Source organism: Mustela putorius, unplaced genomic scaffold (assembly GCF_011764305.1).
Source record: "Mustela putorius furo isolate JIRA1106 unplaced genomic scaffold, ASM1176430v1.1 tig00000487_pilon_pilon_pilon, whole genome shotgun sequence".
Lineage (NCBI taxonomy): Eukaryota > Metazoa > Chordata > Mammalia > Carnivora > Mustelidae > Mustela > Mustela putorius.
This window is the reverse complement of record NW_025421399.1, coordinates 7,869,404-7,895,523: the sequence shown is the minus strand read 5'-3', so window position 1 is coordinate 7,895,523 and position 26,120 is coordinate 7,869,404. Positions and strand designations below refer to the sequence as shown.

The 26,120-nt window shown below is 37.5% G+C and overlaps 1 protein-coding gene across 5 annotated transcripts in view; it reads right to left on the bottom strand.

Moving 5' to 3' along the window:
- The window catches only part of HELZ (helicase with zinc finger), a 163,948-nt gene that overhangs the window by 72,277 nt on the left and 65,551 nt on the right, over positions 1-26,120 (bottom strand). For 4 of the 5 annotated variants that reach the window (XM_004749121.3, XM_013054510.2, XM_004749122.3 and 1 more), the window contains 5 exons: positions 14,564-14,897; positions 13,551-13,681; positions 7,897-8,076; positions 7,229-7,333; positions 1,046-1,224 (listed from right to left, as the gene is read on the bottom strand). In XM_004749121.3, the coding sequence (XP_004749178.1) occupies positions 1,046-1,224; positions 7,229-7,333; positions 7,897-8,076; positions 13,551-13,681; positions 14,564-14,897 (929 nt within the window). The remainder of the gene's footprint in view (positions 1-1,045; positions 1,225-7,228; positions 7,334-7,896; positions 8,077-13,550; positions 13,682-14,563; positions 14,898-26,120) is intronic. The other variant, XM_004749123.3, reaches the window with a different exon arrangement.

Here is a 26,120-nt window from a genome sequence, read left to right as displayed (position 1 = left end):
ACATAAGAGGCACGTCTCTCTCCCTTTTTTTTTTTTTTTTTACTCCTAATGGCACTGCTCAGTTTGATCACCTACCTTATTTACCAGACGTGGCTCAGAAAGATTTTGAAGCTCTTCTAAAATTAAATCTACCCTCAAAAAAGAAAGTTTGGCCACCATTCATTCATTTAAGATAAAGAGAGGTTTATCAAGGGCCTCCAGGTGTCTATACCCTGGGCCAGATGCCAGGAATTCAAGGTGAAGAGAACAGTATCTACCTTCCAGGGACTGGAAAGTTCAAAAGAATCTGTCACTGGCTCTGAAAGCAATTCCAAAAGAAGAGAGCAAAAAAGTGTTGAGCAATGTCAACCATTATAATATGGCAGTAATAAATGAATATTCTTCCAAAGCAAATACCTTAAAGTGGTACCACTTTTTGATGGTTAAGTTCTCCCACAGTTATCAGAATTACTTGTCATCTTATATCTGTACTTCATATAATATTAGTTTGATTTTACAGATACTGTACTTAAATATAATAATCTTAATAACATGTCTGAAAAACCTATCATGATTGCTGTCTCTACACTGTATAACACACAGCATTTTAAAACAAAAACTTGAAAAAATTGTTAAAAAAAAAACACATACTATCCAAATTTGAATTTTTCACATGGCCAATAGTAAGTAAATACCATCTGATAAGAGAACAAACAGAATAGTGGTCACTCAAATGTCTAAACTAGGGGTTGACTTTGTTGGTTTTTTGTTTTTGTTTTCTTTTTTTGGTAAAAGGCCAAACAGTATATATTTTAGGTTTTGATGGCCATACAATCTCTGCTGCATCTACTCAACTCAGCTACTGTGGCACAAAGGCACCCATACATAAAAAATAGGTAAATAAATGGGCATGGCTGTGTTCCGTCCAATAAAACTTTATTTATAAAAACAGACAACAGGCCAGATTTGGCCCACAGACTATATAGTTTGCCAACCCCTGGTCTAAACTGAATGCACAAGCCCTATGCATTCAGAGACACCCTATCTGTGTCTTGAGTCAGCATACCAGGTTCAAGGTCCAACTGACAGAGGTACTGGGAAGTATTCAATGTAACAACAACCACTCGGTGTTTAAGAATATCTTCTTTCTGTGGCATCTGAAAGGTGGAATGTGCGCTTGAGATCAAACAGTACTGATGCACAACTGGGTGGACAGTCTTTACCCAGCGATTTCTGAAATATACCCTATAAAAGAAGATAATATTTCCTATTTATATTTATTAACATCTTACCAGCATAATCAAAAAATTAACATTATTGTGTTAAGACTACCATATCTGGACATTAACAAATAAATCTGGTAACCATTAACACTCTACTGAGTTAGAATTTAACATACAACTGTATATTACATATAAATGTACGTGACTATGCCCTACCAAAAACGGATTCAAACAGAGAGCATATGCACTATCATAAAATAAATACCTAATTATTTTTAAGTGTTCAGATCAATCTTACAACAGAATTACCAACAGTTTCATAAACACTATATAGTTTTTTAAGTTCAAAACATTCCCATTTAGGAATTACTTTTTTTCCAGAATAATCTTACAAAAATACACTTAATTAATATTGTAATTACCTATGCTAGTAAAAAATAGTGAATTGCACACCTACAACAGAAACTTACAAGTTATCTGCATTTCACTTCAGAATATATTCTGAACACCCATGTTTAAATCTAAAGGAGGTTTATCTATATTATCTAAGGGAGATTTAAAAATAAATTTAAATTTTGGACAATCAAAAAATCTTAAGAGCATCTCTCCATTAACTGCAAAAGAAAAATACCAATAGGCCTCATGCGACAGACTACTAAAATGGTACAGAAACAAGGCATCCATCCATCCACCCACTCAGTACAACAAAGATATACTGGGTGTCTGCTATGTTCCAGCACAGAGACAAATCACATGGTTTCCAAGCTTTCATAAAGGCTTTGATTTACTCTGATTTTAATGGAAAGCCATCAGAGAGCTCTGACAGGGCGGTCACATGCTCTTATGCTGATAAAGGACCACTCTGTTTCTCTGAACAGAATATATAGTTTGTTGGGGGGGGCTGGACAGTGGTGTGCTGGTAAATGTTGAACGACCAGCTTGGAGGGGAGGGGTGGTGCTGATCTGTAGTGTTTGCTGAGTTCCGTGGAATAAAATCCACTACCATGGCCAATTTCAAGCTACCAACATGATGTCACCGAACATGAACTTGGGAAGACATGTACATGACTGGGTCTCACAAGCCACTACAAGTTGGTTGCAACACACAACTGACTTGGACAGGGGCAGGGGAGAGAAGCAGCGAGAACAGTTAAGAGGCTGTTACAACGGTCTGGACAAGAAAAAAATGACAGTTTGGATCAGGGTGGTAACAGTAAAGATGTGAAAATGGTTGGATTCACTACACATTTAGAGAGTAATGCTGACAGGATTTAGTGAACCAGATGTGCAATTTAAGAGAAAGGATGATTCTGTGCCTTTGAAACTAGATGAATGACAGTGTTTACAAAGATGGTGAAAGTGAGGAACAGATTTGAAGTGAGAACAGAACTCAGTTGTGGACAAATTCAGTAGCAGACGTCCATGTGGGGATATTCAATAAGCAGGAGGATATAGAAGTCTGAAGCTCAGGAGAATGTCTGGGACAAGAAACATACACCTGGGATAATATTTAAGCCTAGGGACTAGACGAGATCAGCTGGAGAGTAAGTGTAGATAAAAGAGAAACTAGTTGGGAGAACGACTGATGATTACCCCCAATATCTAGAGGCAGGGAAAAGAAGAGGCGAACAGTAAAGGAAACTGGCAAGAAGCAGTCAAAGTAAAAAAGAACTCAGGAGAGCATGGGCTCCAGTCAAGGGATACAAACATCCGTGTTACTAAATCTTTTGGTTATTCTCCAGGCCCATCGTGGTGCTTGACCACTAGCAGCACCCAGCTCTGCTGTTGTTCCCTGCGAGCCACACTCCCCGCCCTCGGCTCCCATGACTCAGCCGCTCCTGGCCTTCGTTCTTCCTCCCTAGGTTAGGGTTCCCGCGGCTGACACAGCACACTCCTTTTCTCGGGCTCTGTTCTCTCCCGGCCCATCTCAGCCAGGCCCATGGCTTCAATCACCACCAATACTCTTGACTCAACACACTTTTCTCTCTCCAGCCAAGACCTTGTCATCTCCAGAATGCATATCAACTTTTTATTTAACATATGTCTCCTTCAGGATATTTCAAAGGCAGCTCAAATGTAATGTGCATAAAACCGAATCTCATGATCTTCTAAAATGTGTTCTCACCTCTCATGAAACACTTAAAACTGACCATTACTTTTCAGCAAAGCAATAAAAAAAGGTATTTAATAAATATAACTAAATATAAATAAGAAAAGTCAAGAAATATCTTTTAAAAACATTACTCTGATAGGAAGGACTGTAAACTTGATAGAAGTAACCAATATCACTTCTAAAAGATGCAAAAATGGGGGTACCTGGGTGGCTCAGTCAGTTAAACGTCTGCCTTTGGCCTGGGTCATGATCCCAGGGGCCACATCAGGCTCCTTGCTCAGCAAAGAGCCTGCTTCTCCCTCTCCCCCAACCTCTCCCTCTGCTTATACTCACTCTCTTTTTCTCAAATAAATAAAATCTTTTAAGTAAACAAATAAATAATAAAAATATTAGTTTAATAAAACATAAATAATAGAAGAGTTTTAGGTTTTAATAAAAAAATGTTTAATCAGATCAGCAAAGTGGAATTTACTTTAAAATAAATGAAAAATCTTGGGAAGCCTGGGTGGCTCAGTGGGTTAAGCCTCTGCCTTTGACTCAGGTCATGATCTCAGAGTCATGGGATTAAGCCCTGTATCGGGCTCTCTGCTCAGCAGGGACACTGCTTCCCCCTCTCTCTCTGCCTGCCTGTCTAGTTGTGATCTCTCTCTCTGTTAAATAAAGAAATTTTTTAAAAAATCATAAAAAAAAAAATCTCATTTTACAAATTATCTGAAAAAAATCATTTATAAAATTATGATTCCATAAATATTAACCAAAGTACATGCATTTAAACCAAGGAATTACTAGAAACTAAACTCTAAAATGTTAGTGGTATTTATCTCTGTGTGCTGAGATTACAGATAATTTTATTTTCTTCCTTGTTCCTTTCTGTATTTTCCATACTTTCCTAAATGAACATTTCACATTATAAAACTGGAAAAATGGTTTTTCAAATTACTCATCAATTCTAATGCCAAGCACCACTTTTTACTCAAAGAAAAAATAAAAAATAGAAGTTCTAAGGCTCACTACTGACTTTTTTTACAATTACCTTGGAAAACCACCTCAAGCTGAAACTAGTAAGAAGACAAAGTTTGACTGTTAAGAATATATTTCCTTAAAAGTAAATATTCTGGTGCTGACTTCAAAAAGTTTAAATACTTTCTTTGTGCTTTCGTTTTGTGCAACATTTAAGGTAGACACTATAAGATTGTTTGAAACACAACTAATATTTTTCAATATTGGAGAACAGTGACAAGTGACACCTTCAAGCTCATAGTATTAAATGTGACACCAACTAAGTAATTTACATATTTCTAGGAACAAACTATCCACAGATCCCACATGAATTATGACTGTTAAAGTAGGAGATTGTCTGGTAATACATAATTTTAATTCACTGAAATTTTATTCATGTATTGAATTCATAAACAATAAACAACCCTTCCAAAATGTTACTACACAAGCTACTACAGAATCAGAAATACCTGATACCAGAATAAAATCTATTACTCTGAAGATCTGTATAAAAAACAAATACCTTCTATTTGTCCAGAAAGCAATAACTATAGACTCTCTCCATGGATAACCTCTATCTACTAAGTAATAATTCTGTCAGAACCAGATACTGATCTTCAGAACCCTACACAGAAACTGTGTTTTCCTCTCTCGTCCAAATTAAGGTCTACTAATTCTGATGAAATAAGAGGTAAAAGCCAAATAAAATATAATCTGAAATGGTTTCTAAAATCTCCAACCCCAAATATTTTAAGCTCAACTCCCAGCAAGTAATATAATTTTATACATTTCAATTGTAAATGTGTATATTTAAACATATGTCATATGTACTGTAATAAACTATTTAATACTTATGACCATTTTCACATGTTATGGCATCTACCATGGCCTACTCTAGACTACACGATGCAGAAGGCAAACTTCAACCACCTTACACCACAGACACAGCAAATCTTCAAAGTCACACGCAGACACTTAGTGCCCCCTTGTGTTCCTTCTCCTGTATCCTGGGACAGATAAAGCTAATCCCTCCCGAATGCTCAGTCATGCTAATTTCCTCTATCCCATCTCTCATATCTTTCATGTTTGTTGTCCATCAGGATAATTACAAATTAATATGAATTAATGTAATAACATACGGTACTAATAAATTTTAATAATTCAATGCACTATCCTCCTAGGAAATACATTTACAAGTTAACACCATTCCCAAAGAGAAAAACCATGGTGAAAATATAGGACCACAAAATGAAAAGATTTAGAAAAAGTCAAACCTCTTATTTTATACCATTTACTAAATGCAGTAACTAGAAATTTAAGTACTTTCCAAGCTTTTTGACTGAACCACCCTTGAGACTTACAGAGAGGTGAGATATTCTGCTAAAGAGCCAGTTTCTGTGTCTGAAGCACTACAACTACACATACATCCTACTGAGACATAACTTATTAATACTATATGTCTAGATAGATTATAACCGTCAAAACATAATTTTACATGGGAAAAGTTAAACATAATGCTAGTCACATGGCAGATGTTAATCAACAAGAGCTCTTTAGCCCCAAATATCAAATGACCTATATCCTAGGTCAATCAAGATGTGAGGGGGCTACTCCATTGCTTCCAAGCCCACGTACACCATGATAACTGAAGTTGTGACAGTTCCTACATAACAGACACATACACAGACAGAAACACACACAATAAAAGCAAACGAAACACCTCCACCAAAGTAAGAACACTCATAGCAAAACTGCTACTAGCTGCTGAGTTTTTACTTATGACTAAAAAAGATCAGAATCTGAAGCACACTAGTCACTGATGAACTTATCCAGTGATAAATACCACATTTTCATTTATAGAGATTGTATATATGTGATATTTTCTTACTAAATACAACTGGATTCTACTTGAAACAATTATTTCTGCTCTGAATTATCTTCCAGAGTGGAAACAAAGTATGGCATAAAAACCTGTGTTAGCAGACCACACCACCTTTTTCTTTATTGTTCTTTTTAATGCAATTGTAAAATCATTCAAATGGCTTTGGTTGTGGTTATTAAGAAGTAAATGGCATAATCTCACTTTTCCATGCCTGGACTCAACTAGAAATAAAAAGTTAGTGGATTATGATTCAAAAGTGTGGTTAGAAATTAATTTGTAAGCAATAATTGTATTCAAACAACACAGGGCATGACATATTAGTTTGTAAAATGGCAAAACCAAACATTAATTCATATAACAATGAAAGCAAATGGTGTATAAACAACCATTTAATGATTCTTTATTGTTTTCTGAAGAAAAGGATTTTATTCCCCCACAATCCGTATTTAGGTACATTTCATATCCATATACACTTAAAACGACCTTTCTATATCAACATAAACTTTTCTTTGACACTTTGTCTCTTATATGATAGTAAAAAGTTGTAAATAGCAGTGAATTACATTTTGTTGCAGAAATCATTTCAATATTTCATGCTTCTCTAAAGTGTAACTTCTATGAAATTACCTGCATGATCACAATCAAAATTTTATATCTACTGCATGACTACTCGGCCATGCAAAATATGCTGGAATTTCAATTAGATTTGATTTAAGCAAATCATTTTTATATTATTTCATCATAGTAGCTCTTAGAGGTACACATCAAAATTTGCTCAGATTGTAACAACATTTTTACATACGAAACTTAAAAAAGGATGTCTTTCTCTTTACTTAATGTTAAAGAAATGAATGGTCAAAGATTTTTTAAATTTTTCCTTAATTTTAAATGACTGCTTCAAAAGGCATCACCTCCAAATGCCAATATACAGTTAAAGATTTTGTGTTCTCCAAGTTACTAAAATCTTTAAAGACACCTTTTCTTAAGAATAATAAAGTATGACACAGATACATAATAAGCCTTAAAAAATACCTGAGAGGTCTTGCCTGGGGATTGCCTGCTTCTACATATGGATGTAAATAATCCTTTATGTAGAGGTCAGCAGCACTATTAGAATGGGTGCAAATGAGGATCCTGCTGAAATAAATGGTGCAAATAAAAAGAATGATAAAACACAAAACTACTCAAGCAGTATAATACCAAACAAAAGCAGTGGCCATCTTAATATCAAACATTTCCCTCAACCTACTCATCAATCTCCAACATATTATTCAATGATGTTTTCAGGAAACTATAACTCTCTAAGCTGTAAAGGAAACAAGTTTCCCCCAAATTACTTTTAAATCTAACACACAGAACTTTATGCACCCAAGTCTTTTGGCTCTAACGTATATCACAATTCCTTAGCAGACTTGGGAGTTCAGATGGCTATTTAAAAGCTATCATTTTCTATGTTGCCAATTTTTAAAGACAGTATGTTTTAAAAGAATTCAAATTTTAGTCCTTTCGGGTTTTGGTGTGGGTCTTTTTCTTTTCCTTTGTTGTTTTTTGTTTTGTTTTGTTTTGTTGTTGTTGTTGTTGTTGTTTTAATTTTTCCAAGCTGAACTAATATGGTCTTGCTAGCCTTAGCTTTGTACTCACAACAAGGACAGAGGTTGTGGCCTAATGATGAAACTGGAGCACACATACCACCACCTCACCTCGTCTCCTGCTGCTGGAGTATGTGCTTGACGGCCTGAGCTAGAGTGAATGTTTTGCCTGTCCCATAGGGTCCAATGATGAGAACAGGAGGCAGCTGTATTGAAAGTGGAGTTGTAATGGCCAGGACAGCCTCTTTCTGTTTTGCATTTAGCCGAGGATCCAACTGCTCATCCCACTGTCTACAGAAAATAAAAATTTATTGTAAACACATGCATTTTACAAATAAAACACAAGCCTAAATTTTATTGAACCATTAAAAATACTGAAGAAACAAAGCACCTACAAAAACAAACACTTATTCTAAAACTTCCTTTCAGAAATATACCCAACAGAGCCGTGCAGGGTGCTTCACTATGTTGATCAAAACTCACTTTAATTATTTTGTCCGATTCCAAGTGCAAAAAGATTGTGATAACTAAAGAAGGCACACACACTTCTAGTCTAGCTGCTACCAAGTCTATGAATAGTAATGGCAATGTCTCAAAAATTTAATTTCCCTGTTACATAAAAGATCAGGAAACTTTTTTTCTGGTAATAAAGAAGTATTAGTTTCTTTGCAGAGCAAGTAAAATGCAAAAGGGAGACAAACCACATTTCAAATTCTAGTCCACTGAACGCTCTCTTTAGTGAAATTGAAAACAAGAGGCAAAGAAAAAACTTGTATATCCCTGGTTAAGAGATTATTAAATGTTTACAAAGTTCTTAATTCAGAAAACGGCAGTTAAAAAAAAAAAAAAGATATCAAAGAGGGACGAATGCCTGGGTGGCTCATTTGGGTAAGCATCTGCCTTCAGTTCAGGTCATGATCCCAGGGTCCTGGGGTCGAGCCCCACGGCAGCGTGCCTGCTCAGCAGGGAGTCCATTTCTCCCTCTCTGCCATGCTCATGCTCTCTCACTATCTCTGTTTCTCTCTCTCTCTCCCTCTCAAATAAATAAATAAAATCTTTTTTTAAAAAAAAAGGTATCAAAGGCCAAACAATAAGGAATGTTTTCTATTATTTCCCCCATACACATAATGTACTGATGTCCTATTTTTCAGGGCAGAGAACACCTGTCACAGTAGCACAAATGGTTGCTGTAATGGGATCTTACGAGTGTCCCTTCTATGACTTGGCTAAGTTTCGAGGATTTAAATGGATAGCAGATGCTACAAGGGATCAAACCAAGTGGAGAATCAACAGCATTCTTTTTCACAACTACAATTAAAATACTAAATATTGCAACAACTATGGCAAAAATGATAAGGATGTAAACCAAAATAGGAAGGGTGTGTAAAGAGATGCTTAGAAAATTTACATTCCAAGTGCCAACAAAATACTCCTGCAAGACGCAGTTTGGATGGGAAAACTCCTTCTCTCTGAGGCTGTACTCTACAGTAATCAGAAACCAGTTATTCCTGGAAAATCTTAATACTTTCAGTTTTTAAAAAGTGTAACTAATGCTTTATTCGGACAGATAATTTCAAACAAACAGAAGTCTCTGAGGAAATGTAAAACTTTAAAAAATAAACTTTTAACTATATAAACACGCCATTACTTATTTTTTCAAAACTTAAAATTTTTAAGTAAAAAACAAAAGAACTCTGACCAATGGCACTAGATTTCCTGGAAACCACTGACTAAAGATCAAGCTTTTGACTTCAAAGAATCTCTCATCATTAGACAACTTATTTATTCATAATTCTGCCAGCACCTAGCAATGTTCCATTTTCTGTAAAAGAGGAAATTACTTTAGGTAATTGTTAAATCCAGATCTAATATATGTGGAAAACAGTGGAACGACTCCTCACAGTGGAACAATTCCTCTGCTACTGAGCCTAGACAGCTAAAACACTCAATTGCCCTCCCTCCTCTGCTGGTGCTCCAACTCTGGTCAATGAGCTTAAAGGAAAAGGCCCCTCCGAAGGGCTTCTTCCCTCACTAGGAGGAAGCCCTCTTGCTCCTCTGCATTCCTCCTTCACCTGGCTGGAAAGAGATCCTGTAAACAAAACTGCAGCTGCCCTCTTATAATCAAGAGGTAACAGACGTCAGGAAGAAAACCAGCATGAAGAAAACTAGTATGCTCTAAGGTGGAGAGGAGGGGACACCTCAGTCCTGGATGGTACTGCGGAGCCCCTGCAAGTCCTGGACCACCTACCTACCTCTGGGCGTCCATCTCTACTTGTTTAAGCCATACTTAGTTCAGTAAACTGTTACTTGCATCCACACCTGACCCCAGTGGCTCCTTTACCTATACATGGGGATAATGACTTGTGTATCAGATGGTCTTTCTAGGATCAAATGAGGTGCTGTTTAGAAAAATAATTGAGCAGTCAGTGCTCAATTAACGTTAGTTTCTATCACCGCGTTCACTGAGGACTTCAGAAAAATGACATATTACTTGACCAATACACACTTCCAAAAACAAGTTTTCAAAAAAATGCTCTAATTCTTCAAATGTGGTGACTTCGATGAACTTATAAATGAGACAAACAGTAAGTTATATATAAAAGTATCGATCTAAGACATTCATGACGTATTTATAGGTATAGCTCTAAAATATATTATCTCTTTATTTATACAGCCCACTCTACTTATCAACTGCTTCAGTATAAATAAATGCTTCAGAGCAGATCAGAAACCATCAATGCTGGTCACGTCTACAGTTTCAGGTCATGAATGAGGAAGGCCAATGAGCACAAGTTGTCTTTAGTGTGCCACCTGCTCAACAGAGGGAAGAGGACTTAGAATACATGTGCCAGTAAGACCCATCTCGATTTTCACAGTTTAAAAGAACAGTCTCAGGGCGGCTGGGTGGCTCAGTCGGGGAAACGTCTGTCTTCGGCTCAGGTCTTGGTCCTGGGGTCCTGGGATCAAGCCCTACATCAGGCTTGATGCCCAGTGGGGAGTGTGCTTCTCCCTCTGCCCACCCCCACTAGTGCTCACTCGCTCACTCTCAAATAAATAAATAAAAATCTTTAAAATAAAATAACATAGTCTCTTCAAGCTCATTCTGAATAAAAATTACTTAAACCCTGAATCACATTAATTCAGAGTCCTTTTTTCCCCCTGGTCTAATGCATTTTTATAATTAGTTTACAGACCACATGCTCATTTATCTACCTGTATTCCACCTTATCCCCAAAAAGACTTTATACGGCTAATGGTTTCTCAGTATATTCCCCCACTCAGACACCTTTAGTTACTATTTAAATTACAGCGGTATGGAATCTCTTCATGCTCAGACGTTTTCTGATACCTGACATTTTCTTAGTTACTCCTGCAGTTAACCCTTGCAGTCAGTTGTACTTGAATATACCGTTATGTACAATATAATTTTCAGAAGTAAACATATCAAGTATATGCCGAAAAGTTTACTGGTATGCTCTCACATTTGAAACCGTAATTTCCTTCTTTAAACTTGAAACTCTAAGTCAGCTGAATATGTCATACATTAATAATGTGTAAGGCCGTGCTGAGGACTGACAGATAAGTGTGACGCAGTCTCTTCCTTCAAAGACCTCAGAGTGTACCAAAACCGGGAAAATGTACGCAAGTGACAAAAATTAATTTGAGTATAATTGTACTTGAAAGCACAAAACTAACTGAATCTAACCCACAGAAGGTACTCAAGGTATTTTTCTTGGAAAAATGAAAATGGAAGGGTCAGGCTCATCTCCTTGAAGGAGAGAGCAGTTGAGCTGGACTGAATCTTAAAGGACAGGTGGATCAACAGATAACACTGGGCAAAGATTATTTCAGGGAAAGAAAATCACTTGCAGATAAAAATGGCGGAGGGGGAAACTCTGAGCTTGATGGGTGGACAGTGTCAGTTTTACTAGACGAGAAGGTTCTGGAGAATGACTGCATGACAGTGTGAATATACTTAACAATACTCAACTATATACTTAAAAGGGGGTTGGAGGGTCAGTTTTGCATTATGTAAATTTTACCACAATTTTTAAAAAATTGATAAGAAACTGGGGTGCCTGGGTGGCTCAGTCATTAAGCATCTGCCTTTGGCTTCGGCCATGATCCCAGGGTCCTGGGATCAGGTCCCCCCGCATTGGGCTCCCAGCTCTATGGGTAGCCTGCTTCTCCCTCTCCCACTCCCCCTGCTTGTGTTCCCTCTCTCGTTCTGTCTCTCTCTGTCAAATAAATAAAATCAAAAAAAAAAAAAAAAAAGAAAGAAATTAAGTGTAGGGCCAATTAAAGAAACTTCAAGGAAACTCAATATGGCTAGAGGATGGGGATTTAGAGGGGGAAGGGGGGGGTGTCAAGTAGAAAAATGTAGAAGAAATCTGAAGCTATGGCTGGAAAGCCCTGTCAATGGGGCCACATAACAAGAGGATGGCGTTCGGCCGCTCGGACTCTCCACATATCAAGGAGACACCCTCATAGATATGTAACCACTGAAATGAAATGATTATTTCAGCAAACTAACTGTGGCAGAAATATGCGGGATGGCCCAGAGAACGGAGACACAAACTACAGAACAGGAGACCGACTATAAGGTTCCTCATGTATCCCAGCTCTAAATTATACACGGGCTGTAAGAACGGAAGGAGGGAAAAGGTTCAAAAAAAGCGAACCAAATGGGAACTGAGAAGACTGGAGCTTTACAGTTATAGATCACTGATTACTTCCGGGACAGTGAGGAAGTGGAAAACGGAGATCACAGGATGAGTATAAAGAAAGCAGAAATACATAAACTACTCCTGCTCATGAATTTTGGCAATAAAATGAAGAATGCAAAAAAGATAGTTAAGGGTAAGTGAAACAAGGGAGAAATGATTTGGGTTTTCTGTTGTAAGGCATCTTGTGCTTTGTTCTGTTTTTAGAACCGAAAGAAATAGAATGTGAGGGGAAGAGTTATAGGCCACTTCTAGGCCTGGCCCATAAAACTTTCCTACGTGATCCCCTGTGGCCATTCTTCCCCTGCCTGCCAGCTTGCCAGCTGGATGTCAACACACAGGGTGAAACCATGGAAACCACTTACTGAAGATACCAGGGCCTCCATCAGTGGTGGAGCAGGGCCACCCGACCATGACTGGAGTGACACAAGTGATAAATAAATAACCTTCTATTGTGGAGAGGCACTGAGATTAAAAAAGAAAGGAATAAAAGGTGGAATGAGCAGGGCAGCAGCAGGGGCCAAGAAGATAAAAACTCAGGGAAAAGGATGAGAAGAACGATGCAGTCATACAGCCATCGGGGTTAGTCTGGAAACAAATCAGAAGTACCCTTATAAAGACACTTATGAAGATGTGCCAAAGTGAATTGAAGCAGGAAAATATTTATACAACCCTTAACCTGAGAGCAGTTTCTGAAATATTATCTATGATAAAAATCATTTTAAATGAACTGTTTGAACCACTTTTAAAAGATCCTAATTTTCCCATTCAACTTATACTCAGAAATATTCCTGAATCGCTTGGCATTCTATCAAATTAAGGCTGTTGAGAAAAGCAACGGAACTCATTTAGACTCTGAGGAAAAGTGAAGAAAGTACATGATGAAACTCAAATGTTTCCTTTCAAGGGCTTTTTCACTCCCCTTTCTCCACTAATACACGGCTCCTGGAGAGTATGGCAAATTTGCTTTAAAAACTATACTGGCATTACTTGATACAGAAATTCAATTTCACTTCTAGTGAGACATCTCCTTTTCTGTACCTGTTAGGACTCCAAGGTATGGTTGGAGTCATAGTGGTGTCTGGAAACAAAACCCCGTTGTCCTTGATCCTGTCTAGCGCATAATGCATTTCACAGAGGGGTAATCGATTTAATTGAAACTGAAGTTCAACCTGAAACACAAAATTAAAAAAAATTTTTAAATGCATGAATGCAAACATCAATGCTTGCAGCTTGCTAAAAATTTTTGTGGAGATAACCTTTTAGGGAAGCCAAGTTTAGAGATTCTCTTAAGTGCAATGTTATTTTAATAAGAATTATTATGGCTAATATTTGCTTTGTTTACTTACTGTCAGGCACTGTAATGTGCACTTTACATAAATTATCCACTTACTAGTACCAATGATGTATATATCATTATTAACCTTATTTAACATCTAAAGAAAATGAAATACTTATGAGTCACTTAATATCTAAATAAAGGTTATCTTGTTCCACCATATTCCTATAAATACTATATTTGATGAAATCCGTAGAACGTCTGTGAGATATTATCTCTTAAGTGGTTAAAAAAAATCAGGCCCAGGACACTGTATCAATTTACTATGAATAAATAACAAACACCAAATTTTATGTTTAAAAAGAAAAAAGAAAAATAAATAAAATTTTAAAGAAGATTGGCTCTCCAGTTAAATATGGCAGAGGGAACACACAGTTCACCTACACAAAGAGAGGAGAACATAAGCAGATACAACCTCCAATGAGAACTGTCCCTGAATGTGGCTTTGTTTCCTTTAATCTGTTCTTCTATTGCTGATTTAAAATTCTAATCAGAAAGTTTGGCCTCATGTAAGACTGAAACATTGTAGATGTTACTTAATCACCAAACTGGTTTTCTCCGAGAGCTACCAGAGGTCTAATTCTCCACCCACCTCTATAACACTTCAAAATCAACTGCATTTCTGGTTAGAACAGAAGGTGGAAAATCAAACCAGTATCAGCTAACAAGGACATTACAGACAACCATAATTAAGTTACCTCACTTCAGAACACACCTGTGTGTCATAATCAGGCCGAAGATTAAGTTCTTCACAGCATTCCCTGGATATCCTTAAAAATATATATTCTTTTGTTTTTTCTTCAATAGTAGCTTCATAAACCTTCTCTTTGGTTCCCTGGGTCTGTACTAACTTCTCTTTAGGGACTGGTAATAAATAAACAGCATTGACTTTGGTCATCACCAGCCGTCCAGCCAAAGTATCTTCAGAAAGTGTTTCAGTAAGCTTAAAGCGACCAAAAAGTTGTCCATTCTGAGCATACTTTGCACCTCCAGAAACTCCAGTGAGCATGAAACTTGCTAGAATCTGCAACTGCACTTTAAGGTTGAACCTAAATCAAAAGTAGAAAATGAGTCTGAATGCTTTACATCAAAACAAAAAAACTAGAAGAGCAGAACAAAATAAATCAAATTTAAACGTACAAACACTTAAAACTCCATCAATTCCATTCCATCGAGCTACAAACCATATATTACCTTTCTGCCATTAAGTTGGAAACAACAAAACTTTTTTTTAAGTCAATAAACTTTCATCTAAGTTACATAAAGGCATTTACTTAGTTGAGCTAAAGAAAACAAACATTTTTAAAACCTGAACAGTTAAGGGACACCTGGGGGGCTCAGTCGGTTAAAGCATCTGCCTTCGGCCTGGGTCATGATCCCAGGGTCCTGGGATCAAGCCCTGCATGGGGCTCCCTGTTTAGTGAGGAGGCTGCTTCTCCCTTTGCCTCGCCCCACAGTCGTGCTCTCTCGCTCACTCTCTCTCTAATAAAAATCTTTAAAAAAATAAAATAAAACTTAAACATTTAAAATAAAGCTAAGTATGGTATTTTAATAAAATGAAATGTTATCACATGTTAATTAATTCAGAAGTCTGCTTGAACACTTCCTAGAACCATTAAAACCTCAAAATCCCCTAAAGCCAGACAGAAACACAGCACTGAAACTAAAACAGACCTTCATTAAACTGAGGCTTTTCAAGTACACAATAGATTCAAACTGTGAAATTTTTCTTTCAATGCTGTTAACGAGTAACATCCAGAATAAACTTTTGTTCATGACTACACTGAGACAGATCCCATGCGGAATGAAATGAAGTTAAAAGCTAGACTGTCAGGCAACAGCCGGTGCACTCACTTGCACTCCCGTGTGTACCCATGAGTGTGAGAAAGAATGTGTGTGACAAACAAGTACAGAGAATCGAGCTACCTGGTCAAGAAATAGGAGGTGGAAGAAAGATTTAAGCTAACGGACAGCTCTCTCCTTTGCCATTCTGAAACGGTGCCGCAGAAAGAAGACAAAGCAGTAAAAGAGGAAAGGTAACATTTTCTACTTTTTCTTCAGAAGATTTCAAATTATGTGAATGAAAAAAAAAACTAAGTTCTTTTAAAATCTAAATATCCATTTGTGGAAAAGGCTACTTTTTAATGGTACTACTGAACTGTCTTCTTTTCAAATCTTCTTTTATATGCATGATGCTAAGAATATCTTACACATTCTTAAGAAAAAAAAATTTTTTAAAACACTGTAAATTTTCTTAATGAAAACATCTGGGGGCGCCTGGGTGGCTCAGTGGGTTAAGCCTCTGCCTTCAGCTCAGGTCATGATCCCAGAGTCCTGAGATTGAGCCCCACATCGGGCTCTCTGCTCAGCAGGGAGCCTGCTTCCTCCTCTCTCTCTGCCTGCCTCTCTGCCTGCTTGTGATCTGTCTGTCAAATAAATAAACAAATAAAATCTTAAAAAAAAAAAAAAAAACACCATATTAAGGGGTGCCTGGGTAGCTCAGTTAAGTGTCTGCCTCCAGTTCAGGCCACAATCTCAGGGTCCTGGGATAGATCCCGTGGGGGGGGGGGGATCCCTGCCCAGCAGGGAGTCTGCTTCTCCCTCTCCCTGTGCCTCTCTCCCCACCCTCATTCTCTCTTTCTTTCTCTCTCAAATGAATAAACAAAATCTTTAAAAAGAAGAAAAGAAAAACACCATATTAAAATGTTGAATGTCCATTTATATACTTTAAGTTAGAAAAGTAAAAAGTAAAAAAATAAAGTAGAAAAGCGTAAGGATAGAGAAATACTGTTACAGAAATCTTTAAGTAATATAACATATCTGAATAGCTACTTACGCATGCAATAAATAATAAGAGCTTATAAGTTCCATTAGTAACCTAAAAACAGAACACTTAAACTCCAAAAACATGTATAAATATATACTAAAGTTAGTATTTAATGATCTGGCTCTAATGAGGATTAAACGAATTCTAGCAGTATTTGCCATTTGTGTGGAATTATTAAAAAATCACGTTATATTTTTCTCATTCTCTGTGCATATTTTGCTAGATCCAAAACAGAAAAGTAGGATGATAATTTAAAGAAATACAGTTTGTATGTTATCTAGTTATATTTGACTCATTTTAAAGACTGGAACATGCACTAAGATTCACATAAAAAGAAAATAAAAGTATACTAGACTCCCCAGTTTACATATAATCTATGTTGACCTGCCCTTTTTTTTTTTTTTTTTGTAATACAACATATGCTTTAAAAAAGAACAGGAGCCCATGGTTTATCACGGTTTTTCAAATACAGTTAAATTTTTACTTTCCTTTCCTCCACATATATGAGATTTACGGTCATTAAAAGTTTTCAGAGAGGAAAGAAATTTCTTATAGTGCATTCTTCATTCAGAAATGGTCTCTTTGGGAGCGCGTGGGTGGCTCAGTTGATTAAGCATCTGCCTTCAACTCAGGTCATGATCCCAGATCCTGGGATCAAGCCTCACATCGGGCTCTCTGCTCAGCAGGGAGCCTGCTTCCCCCTCTCTCTCTGCCTGCCTCTCTGTCTACCTGTGATCTCTGTCAAATTAAAAAAAAAAAAAAAAAAGGAAAGAAGAAATAGTCTCTTTGCTGCTAAAGTTGATATACAATTTTAATTTTTTTTTAACTTTGCAACCACTTTCCACTTCTTGAAACTCCCTCTTCTGTTGACTTCCCGAAAAGTCATACTCTCTAGTTTTCTTACCTTTCTAGCAGTTCCTCCATCCTCCACCCAAGCACTGACCACCTGCTAAAAGTCCACCCTGCCCTCTTCTCACTCTGTAGGTTCTCATCAGGTGAGGTCACCCTCTCCTAGATCTCTCAGCTCAGGGCTGTAAACCCAACCATCAAACAGACACCTTCGCTTATATGCTCTTCAAACTCAGTATAAGCAAAACACAGTCACGATCTGACGTCCCCTTCTGTCACCCCAAACTAGTCTTTCCATGTATTATATATCTTAGGCAACAGCGCTCTCATCAACCTAGGTGTTCAAGACAGAAACCATGTTATCCTTGACCTTGTGTCTGTCACCATCCTTCAATCCCCCATCATACATTCACCAAGCCCTGCTGAGTCCTCTTCCTCCTAATTCGTCTGCATCTTAACATTCTGAACATGGATAAACGTAACAAACTCCTAACATGACTTCCTGATTCAAATCTATACTTCATACCACCACCACTTTGCAAAATGTAAGTCTGAAGATAAGCAGCTTCCTCTGGATCTAAGTAAAAGGCTTAAACAGCTTTCTCTCACCACTCCACCCAACCCAGCATGAGCCCTCCATTACAGCTATGATGACCAACTTGCAATTTCCCCCCAAATTCTATCCTCTTATTCTCAAATCTTGTTCCTTCCAACAATTAAGATGTAAGAACCTTAACATACCTTTGTATTCTTCATCTGACAATTTTACCTGTTTTTTTGTTTTATTCTTGTTTATTTTGTCTTAAATTCAGCCTAAGGTGGCTGAAGTCAGTTGAGGGTGGCTCAGTCAGTTGAGGGTCGGACTCTTGGTTTCGGCTAAGGTCATGAACTCATGAACCATGAACTCATGGGTCATCAGATAGAGCCCCACATCGGGTTCCCTGCTCAGCAGGCAGGCTGCTTGAGATTCTCTCCCACTACCCATACCCCAACATGCGCACAGGAGAGCACTCTCTCACACTTCCTCTCTAAAGTAAATAAAATCTTTAAAAAAAAAAATTTTTTTTTCAGCTTAAACACCATCTTGTTCCCAAAAGCTGACTTCATTCCCTCCTTGACTTGACTATCCTCCTTCTCCCCATTACTGTGGGGCAGATGCTCTCCTGTGGGACCCTCGTGCTTTCCTCTATTACAGTGCTTATTACACTGGATTACAACCCTCTATTATAGGTCTGTCTCCCTCACTGGGTAACAAACTTTATTCTCAGTTTATTTTAATTCCAGTTAGTTAACATACAGTGTTATATTCGTTTCATGGATTACAAACTTTTGAGGAAGAAACATAGTGTGTTTGCCTTAGAATCAGCAGTGGCCAGTCTAGAACCTAACACTTTAAATACTCAAAAAAATTTGTTCATTGAGTTACTTTTACATTTTCATAATAACCTGATTTTTTCCAGGCAACATATTTCTATTTCAACTACTTTATACTATTCCCCAATAAATTCTAGAAATTGTATAATATTTTCTCAACTAAGGCAATATATTAAAATTTTTCTGTTGCATCCGTTTTAGAATCTGCCTTCCCAAAACACCTGATCACAATTTAGCAAGCATGAAAAATTCACCTCAGTCTTAAAGCAGTAACAGAATCCTCTTATGACATTTAGTTGTACCTTACTACACAACTCCTAAGGTAGAGGCACTAGAAAATAAAAGTACTAAGAAATACAGCTTTCCCCCAGAAGATACATCATATGTTCAAGATACAGACATAATAGAATTTCTGGTAGAAGTTACAGCTAGTAATATTTAATTTTCTAGAAGATTAACAGCCTAAAAATAAATTATATTAGTAAGATATCTTAAGTATTTAAAATAGCATAGGGGCGCCTGGGTGGCTCAGTGGGTTAAGCCGCTGCCTTCAGCTCAGGTCATGATCTCAAGGTCCTGTGATCGAGTCCCACATCAGGCTCTCTGCTCAGCAGGGGGCCTGCTTCCCTTCCTCTCTCTCTGCCTACTTGTAATCTCTGTCTGTCAAATAAATAAATAAAATCTTTAAAAAAATAAAAAAATAAAAATAAATAAAATAGCATATATATTTTTAAGATTTAATAACTCAGAAATACCTAGAATACAAAATATATTATACAATTAACAAAGATATTTCTTAATAAAAAGAAAAACCATCTTTCTATTACTGCTTGCCACATTTTGAAATCAACCTTAAAGCTTATACAATTCCTAACATTTTGGGAAACAGCAGAATAGCAGCCAAGCAAATTTGGACCAATTTAATATCAGCTAAAAGAAATATGGCTCTATCAATCTTAGCAACAGTTATATCTCTCGAGTATAACTTTAAAAGACTTTCAAAGCTATATGCAGAATTTCACTTCACACAATTTCTGACTAAATGAATGGTAACAAAAATCAACCAAGGTAATAAGCCAATACCTGGATTTACTGAGGCAGAGCCACAGAACTCCGGCAGACCAAACAGAGGCCTCACCTCACCCATCTTAATGACGAAATGTACATCCAAACACCAGGCCTGTCACGCCAGCTGTCAGCCCCGAGAAGCCCCGGCTACCTGATTAGGCACACGGCTACACAGTTTAATGGACACAACAGCTTCAGCCAAGAGTCAATTTCTTTTGAAAATGTGCATCTAAGAATCAGATAGCTTTCACTTCAAGGTAGAATCATAATTGAATGCATATCAACGTGTCGCTGAAGACAAGAGAAATACTTTTTTTTTTCTTAATCTTGAAAGAACTGAAGGGCATTTTCTAAAACTTAAATGAAATTCAGTATTGTCCTTCTCACCCCCACACATCTCACACTAGAACTTAACATAAAAAGGAATCTTAATTTCCAGACCGCTTTAAAAAATCATCCCTTTCTTTAAAGTAAAAAAAAAAAATAAAAAGATAAACTTGATTACTACATCCAAACTCAAGCCAAAATATATTGTCTTTTTTAAAAAGATTTTATTTATTTATTTGACAGACAGAGATCACAAGTAGGCAGAGAGGCAGGCAGAGAGGAGAAAGCAGGCTCCCCAAGGAGAAGAGAGCCCAATGCAGGGCTCAATCCCAGTACCCTGGGATCATGACCTGAGCTGAAGGCAGAGGCTTTAACCCACTGAGCCACCCAGGAGCCCCTATTCTGTCTAATCTTGGGAGGCTTCATTCAATCCCATTTTCAAGGAAGGAATGATAAGGGTAACCATGTAAAAATATAATCCAAACTTTACAATTAAGATGTAAAAACCTTGACATTACTTTCATGATGAGCAATATTCTATTTCAATTGTCAAAGTTCTGAGGCACCTGGGTGGCTCAGTCAGTTTAAGTGTCTGCCTTTGGCTCAGGTCACGATCCCAGCATCCTGGGATCAGGCCTTGCATTGGGCTCTCTGCTCAGCGGGGAGCCTGTTTCTCCCTCTCCCTTTGTCCCTCTTCCCCCACCCCAGCTCATGCTCTCTGTGTGTGTCAAATAAATAAATAAAATCTTTTTTTTTTTAATTGTCAAAGTTCACAAATGACCAATAAATTCGCTTGATCCTAGGAAATACCCTACTAATCATGGCTAAGTCTCACTGCATCTCAAAGAGGCACATACCATTGCATACACAATACATTACTACTGTCAATACACATCCGAGTCATTTAGAGGGAGGACTCTGTTTACCCAAGCCACTGTCTTCTGGCTTTAAATGGAGTCTCAATCCACAGCAAAACATTCTTCACCATTCTAATGGTGACATGGGTTTGCTTTGATGACTGGTGTTGACAAAACAGACAAGTAAAATGATCCAATCAGACACACTAGAGAACGGCCCAAGGACCAAATCCAACCTTCTGCCTGTTCTGTATAGCCCTTAACTAAGAACAGTTTTTACAAAAACAAAAAATAAAACAAGACAAAACAAAGAAGCTATGCAAGAAGGACTATACCAAGTCCATAGAGCCTTTAATATTTACTTGCTGGACCTTTACAGAAAAAGTTTGCTGAAATAGTTTAGTAGCTGCATACAGAGCCCCTCAAATTCATTTTTTAAATACATCTTTCACGTTATTTGTGCTTAAAGAATTAACAATCAAATGTGAATTAAATTCAAGGCAACAATAAAATTAATATATTAAGTTCAAAGGGGAAAGAAGGAAAAAACAGAAAATACAATTTTTTTAAGTAATATAAAACTTCGTCAATAATTTTTCAAAATTCTTCAGTTTATATCTGTTATTTGTCCCTCGTCCATCTGCTTACAGACACCCTCTGTGAACTCCATCTAATAACTAAGATGGTTTGCTTCTTAGTATGTGCACAAACTCTATGCTGTACTTCCCAAAATTTTGCAAGCCTGTCAAATTCAGAAGTGTAATTTACCAGTCTTCACATCCAGGGGGTCTCCTCTCTGGGTGAGAGAACCACTGGAAATTTTCAAATTCTCTAACATAGTACTATCTACTTGTCACATTAGACATGCAGCAATAAATTCTCATTTCCATCTTTAATAAAGACTTTATTTATTTATTTGACAGAGAGAGAGAGATCACAAGTAGGCAGAACAGCAGGTGGGTGGGGGGAGCAGGCTCCCTGATGTGGGGCTCAATCCCAGGACCCTGAGTCCATGACCTGAGCCGAAGACAGAGGCTTAACCCACTGAGCCACCCAGGAGTCCCCTCATTTCCATCTTTAAGATCCTTCTAACTCTTGTGTAGTTAGCATAAATATAAAAAGTGATCCTATAGACTTATATTCAATTTGTGAACATCCCTATTTGAATCAGTAACTATTTTAAAGACCTAATTTTAAAGATTAAGAAAAAGAGAGAGAGAAAGCTCAGATATTCCTTACTACTTCCTTTCATCTCTAAAGGCAATTTCACACCTGAATCACCAAGTACTGCAACTGATAATATCCTAACCTTCTTTCTATTTCTTTGCTTTTTCATATTATAATAGTAACATATGGTCATTATACAACATTTCAAAAATAGAGAAAACCACATTAGAACATAAAAAGGGGGGCACCTGTGTGGCTCAGTGTGTTAAGCCTCTGCTTTCAGCTCAGGTCATGATCCCAGGGTCTGGAGATGGGGCCCTGCATCAGGCTCTCTGCTCAGTAGGAAGCCTGCTTCCTCCTCTCTGACTACTTGTGATCTCTGTCTATCAAATAAATAAATAAAATCTTCAAAAAAAAAAAAAAGAATATAAAAAAGGGACCCTTGGGTGGCTCAGTGGTTAAGCAAGCATCTGCCTTCAGGTCAGGTCTTGATCCTAGGATCCTGTGATCAGATCCCAAATTGGGGTCCCTGCTCAGCCTGCTTCTCCCTTTCTCTCTACCCCTCCCCCGTGCTTGTCTCACACGCATGTGTGCTGACAAATAAACAGAATCTTTAAAAAACAGACCAAAAAAAAAAAAAAAGAACATAGAAATTACTCATAATTTCATCAACCAGAACACATAATGCTTTAACTCTTTCCAATATTTTTATATACAAATATGTTCATGTATATGCATTATATACACTCATACAAAATTAGAATTACAGTTGATGCTTTCATAACTAGCATATTTTCCCTTTATATCGTATCATCAGCATCTTTACCGTTTTGAAAATTCTTCAAGAACATAATTTCAATACTGTAGTCCCCCCATATCTGCATGGGATCTGATCCAAGACCCGCCATGAATAGTGCCAAACCCTATTTATACTTTGTTTTTTCCTAACCATACATACCTATGATAAAGTTTTATACACTGGTACAAAAAGAGGTTAACAACAATAATAATAAAACAAGTATAACAATATACTGTAAAAAAAAAAAAAGCCATGTGAATGTGGGGTGTCTCTCTCTCTCTCAAAATATCTTACTGTACTGTACTCACACTTTCTGTGATGTGAGATGATGACATGTCTGGGTGATGAGATGAAGTAAGGTCAATGACAAAACCTAGTGACGTAGCATTAAGCTGTCACTGACCCTCTGATGACAGATCTCAAGAAGCAGCGTATGCTTCTGGGCCACAGTTGATCACAGGCAATTGAAACCATGGAAAGGGAAATCACGGATGAGGGGGAACAACTGTAGTCACAGAACACTGGATTATATGGCGATATCATAATTTACCTATTTTCACTACTCTTTGAAAGACAATTACGCACAGGCATCTTTAACTTCACCTCTGATTCTTCCTTCAGGATGATTCCTCAAAAGTAGAATTACTACACCAAAAGGTTCAAACCTTTTAAAGACCTTTAATATAAACTGCCTTAAAAACCTCCTCCAGAAATATACCAACTTGAGTCTGCCACGGGTGTTCGTTTCACATTGCATGTATGCAGGTATTTCCAAACCCCTCTTATATGGGCTTTTTTTTTTTTTTTTTAAAGATTTTACTTATTAATTTGAGAGAGCGAGCAAGCAGGGGGAGGGGAAGAGGGGGAGAGAGAATGCAAGCTGTCTCCACACTCAGCACAGAGCCTGACACAGGACTCGACCCAACGGCCCTGAGACCACAACCCGCCCAAACCAAGAGTAAATGCTCAACTGACTGAGCCACCTAGATGTCCCTTGTATGGGCTCTAAAAAGCCCTTACAAGGCACTCTTGGAGTGAACTTTCATCCACTTAGTTTCATAATCAGAAACTGATCTCCACAATTTTGTAGGGTTCATTCTTTTATCTTTTCAAATTTCCTTTTTTTTTTTTTTTTTTTTAAAGAGAGGGAGAGAGCGCAAGAGCAAGTGGGGGGGGGGGGGCGGTGCGGTGCAGAGGAAGAGAAAGAATCTCCAGCAGACACCATGCCCAGCATAAAGCCCAACAGGGGCTCTAACTAATAACCAGAGATCATGACCTGAGCTGAAATCAAGAGTCCTATGCTTAAGCCACTAAGCCACCCAGATATCCCAAATCTCTGTTTAAAAAAAATTATTTTGGGGCGCCTGGGTGGCTCAGTGGGTTAAGCCGCTGCCTTCGGCTCAGGTCATGATCCCAGAGTTCTGGGATCGAGTCCCACATCAGGCTCTCTGCTCAGCAGGGAGCCTGCTTCCTCCTCTCTCTCTCTCTGCCTGCCTCTCTGCCTAATTCTGATCTGTCTGTCAAATAAATAAATAAAATCTTTAAAAAAAAAAAAATAAATAAAAAATAAAAAAAATAAAAAAAATTATTTTAAGGTAATAACCCATAAGCTTATTGATCTTTAGTTATAAGTTCTGAGAAAACATATATGGAATAATTTTTAAACTTGAACAAACAATATTTATTTGTTACATTTAAACAAGTGTAAGTTAACACATAATGTTTTCTGAATTTCTTTTTTTTTTTTTTTTTTTTTAAGATTTTATTTATTTAGGGACGCCTGGGTGGCTCAGTTGGTTAAGCAGCTGCCTTCGGCTCAGGTCATGATCCCAGCATCCTGGGATCGAGTCCCACATCGGGCTCCTTGCTCAGCGGGGAGCCTGCTTCTCCATCTGCCTCTGCCTGCCTGTACTTGCTCTCTCTCTCTCTCTGACAAATAAATACAATCTTAAAAAAAAAAAAAAAGATTTTATTTATTTATTTGACAGACAGAGATCAAAGGTAGGCAGAGAGGCAGGCAGAGAGAGAGAGGAGTAAACAGGCTCCCTGCTGAGCAGAGAGCCCGATGCGGGGCTCGATCCCAGGACTCTGGGATCATGACCTGAGCCGAAGGCAGAGGCTTTAACCCACTGAGCCACCCAGGCACCCCTGTTTTCTGAATTTCTAATATGGTACTCCAGAATAGTCTCTTAAGACTCTGGTAAGCTTTTAAACTCCATTTCATCCCAATATTCACAATTTTTTAATCAATGTTTTCTTTACTGAGGAAAAGGAAACCTATGACCATGTAAATAACATATATGCTATTAATAATGTGAATATACATGATACAAGCCACTGTCCTTGTTATTTTTTTTCAAGGTTTATTGAGCGATAGCAAAGTGATAGTACAAAGCTCCTGAGGAGGGAGGGGACCCGAGAAGGTTGCCTGGTCCTCGTTATTTAGTATGACTATTTCATTAGAACTGTACATGGACACAGTTAATAAAAGTCCTGTAAGAGACCATCAGTGGCCATAATTTGAAGTCTTAAGAGTAATGAAAAATATATTCTATATAACACTGTAAATTTTACAAGTATTTAATTGCAAATTAGATATGTTCCAAAAGCTAGATCTATAAATAGAGTAACACGGGTATTTTTTTACTTTTCTTTCTCTGAATATATTCCTTAATGAGTGTTCAGTATCTATTAATAATATTAATGATAAGGTACCAAAATAAGACATCTTGGGAAAAAAAAATAGGTTGGTTAGGCTATACCTAAAGAGAAAACTACTTATAAAAAATACATTTATGTCTCGGGGTGCCTGGGTGGCTCCGTGGATTAAGCCTCTGCCTTTGGCTCTGGTCATGATCTCAGGGCCCTGGATGAAGCCCCGCATCGGGCTCTGTGCTCAGCAGGGAGCCTGCTTCCTCCTCCCCCTCTGCCTGCCTCTCTGCCTACTTGTGATCTCTGTCAAATAATAAAAATAAATTTAAAAATATATATATTTGTCTCATAA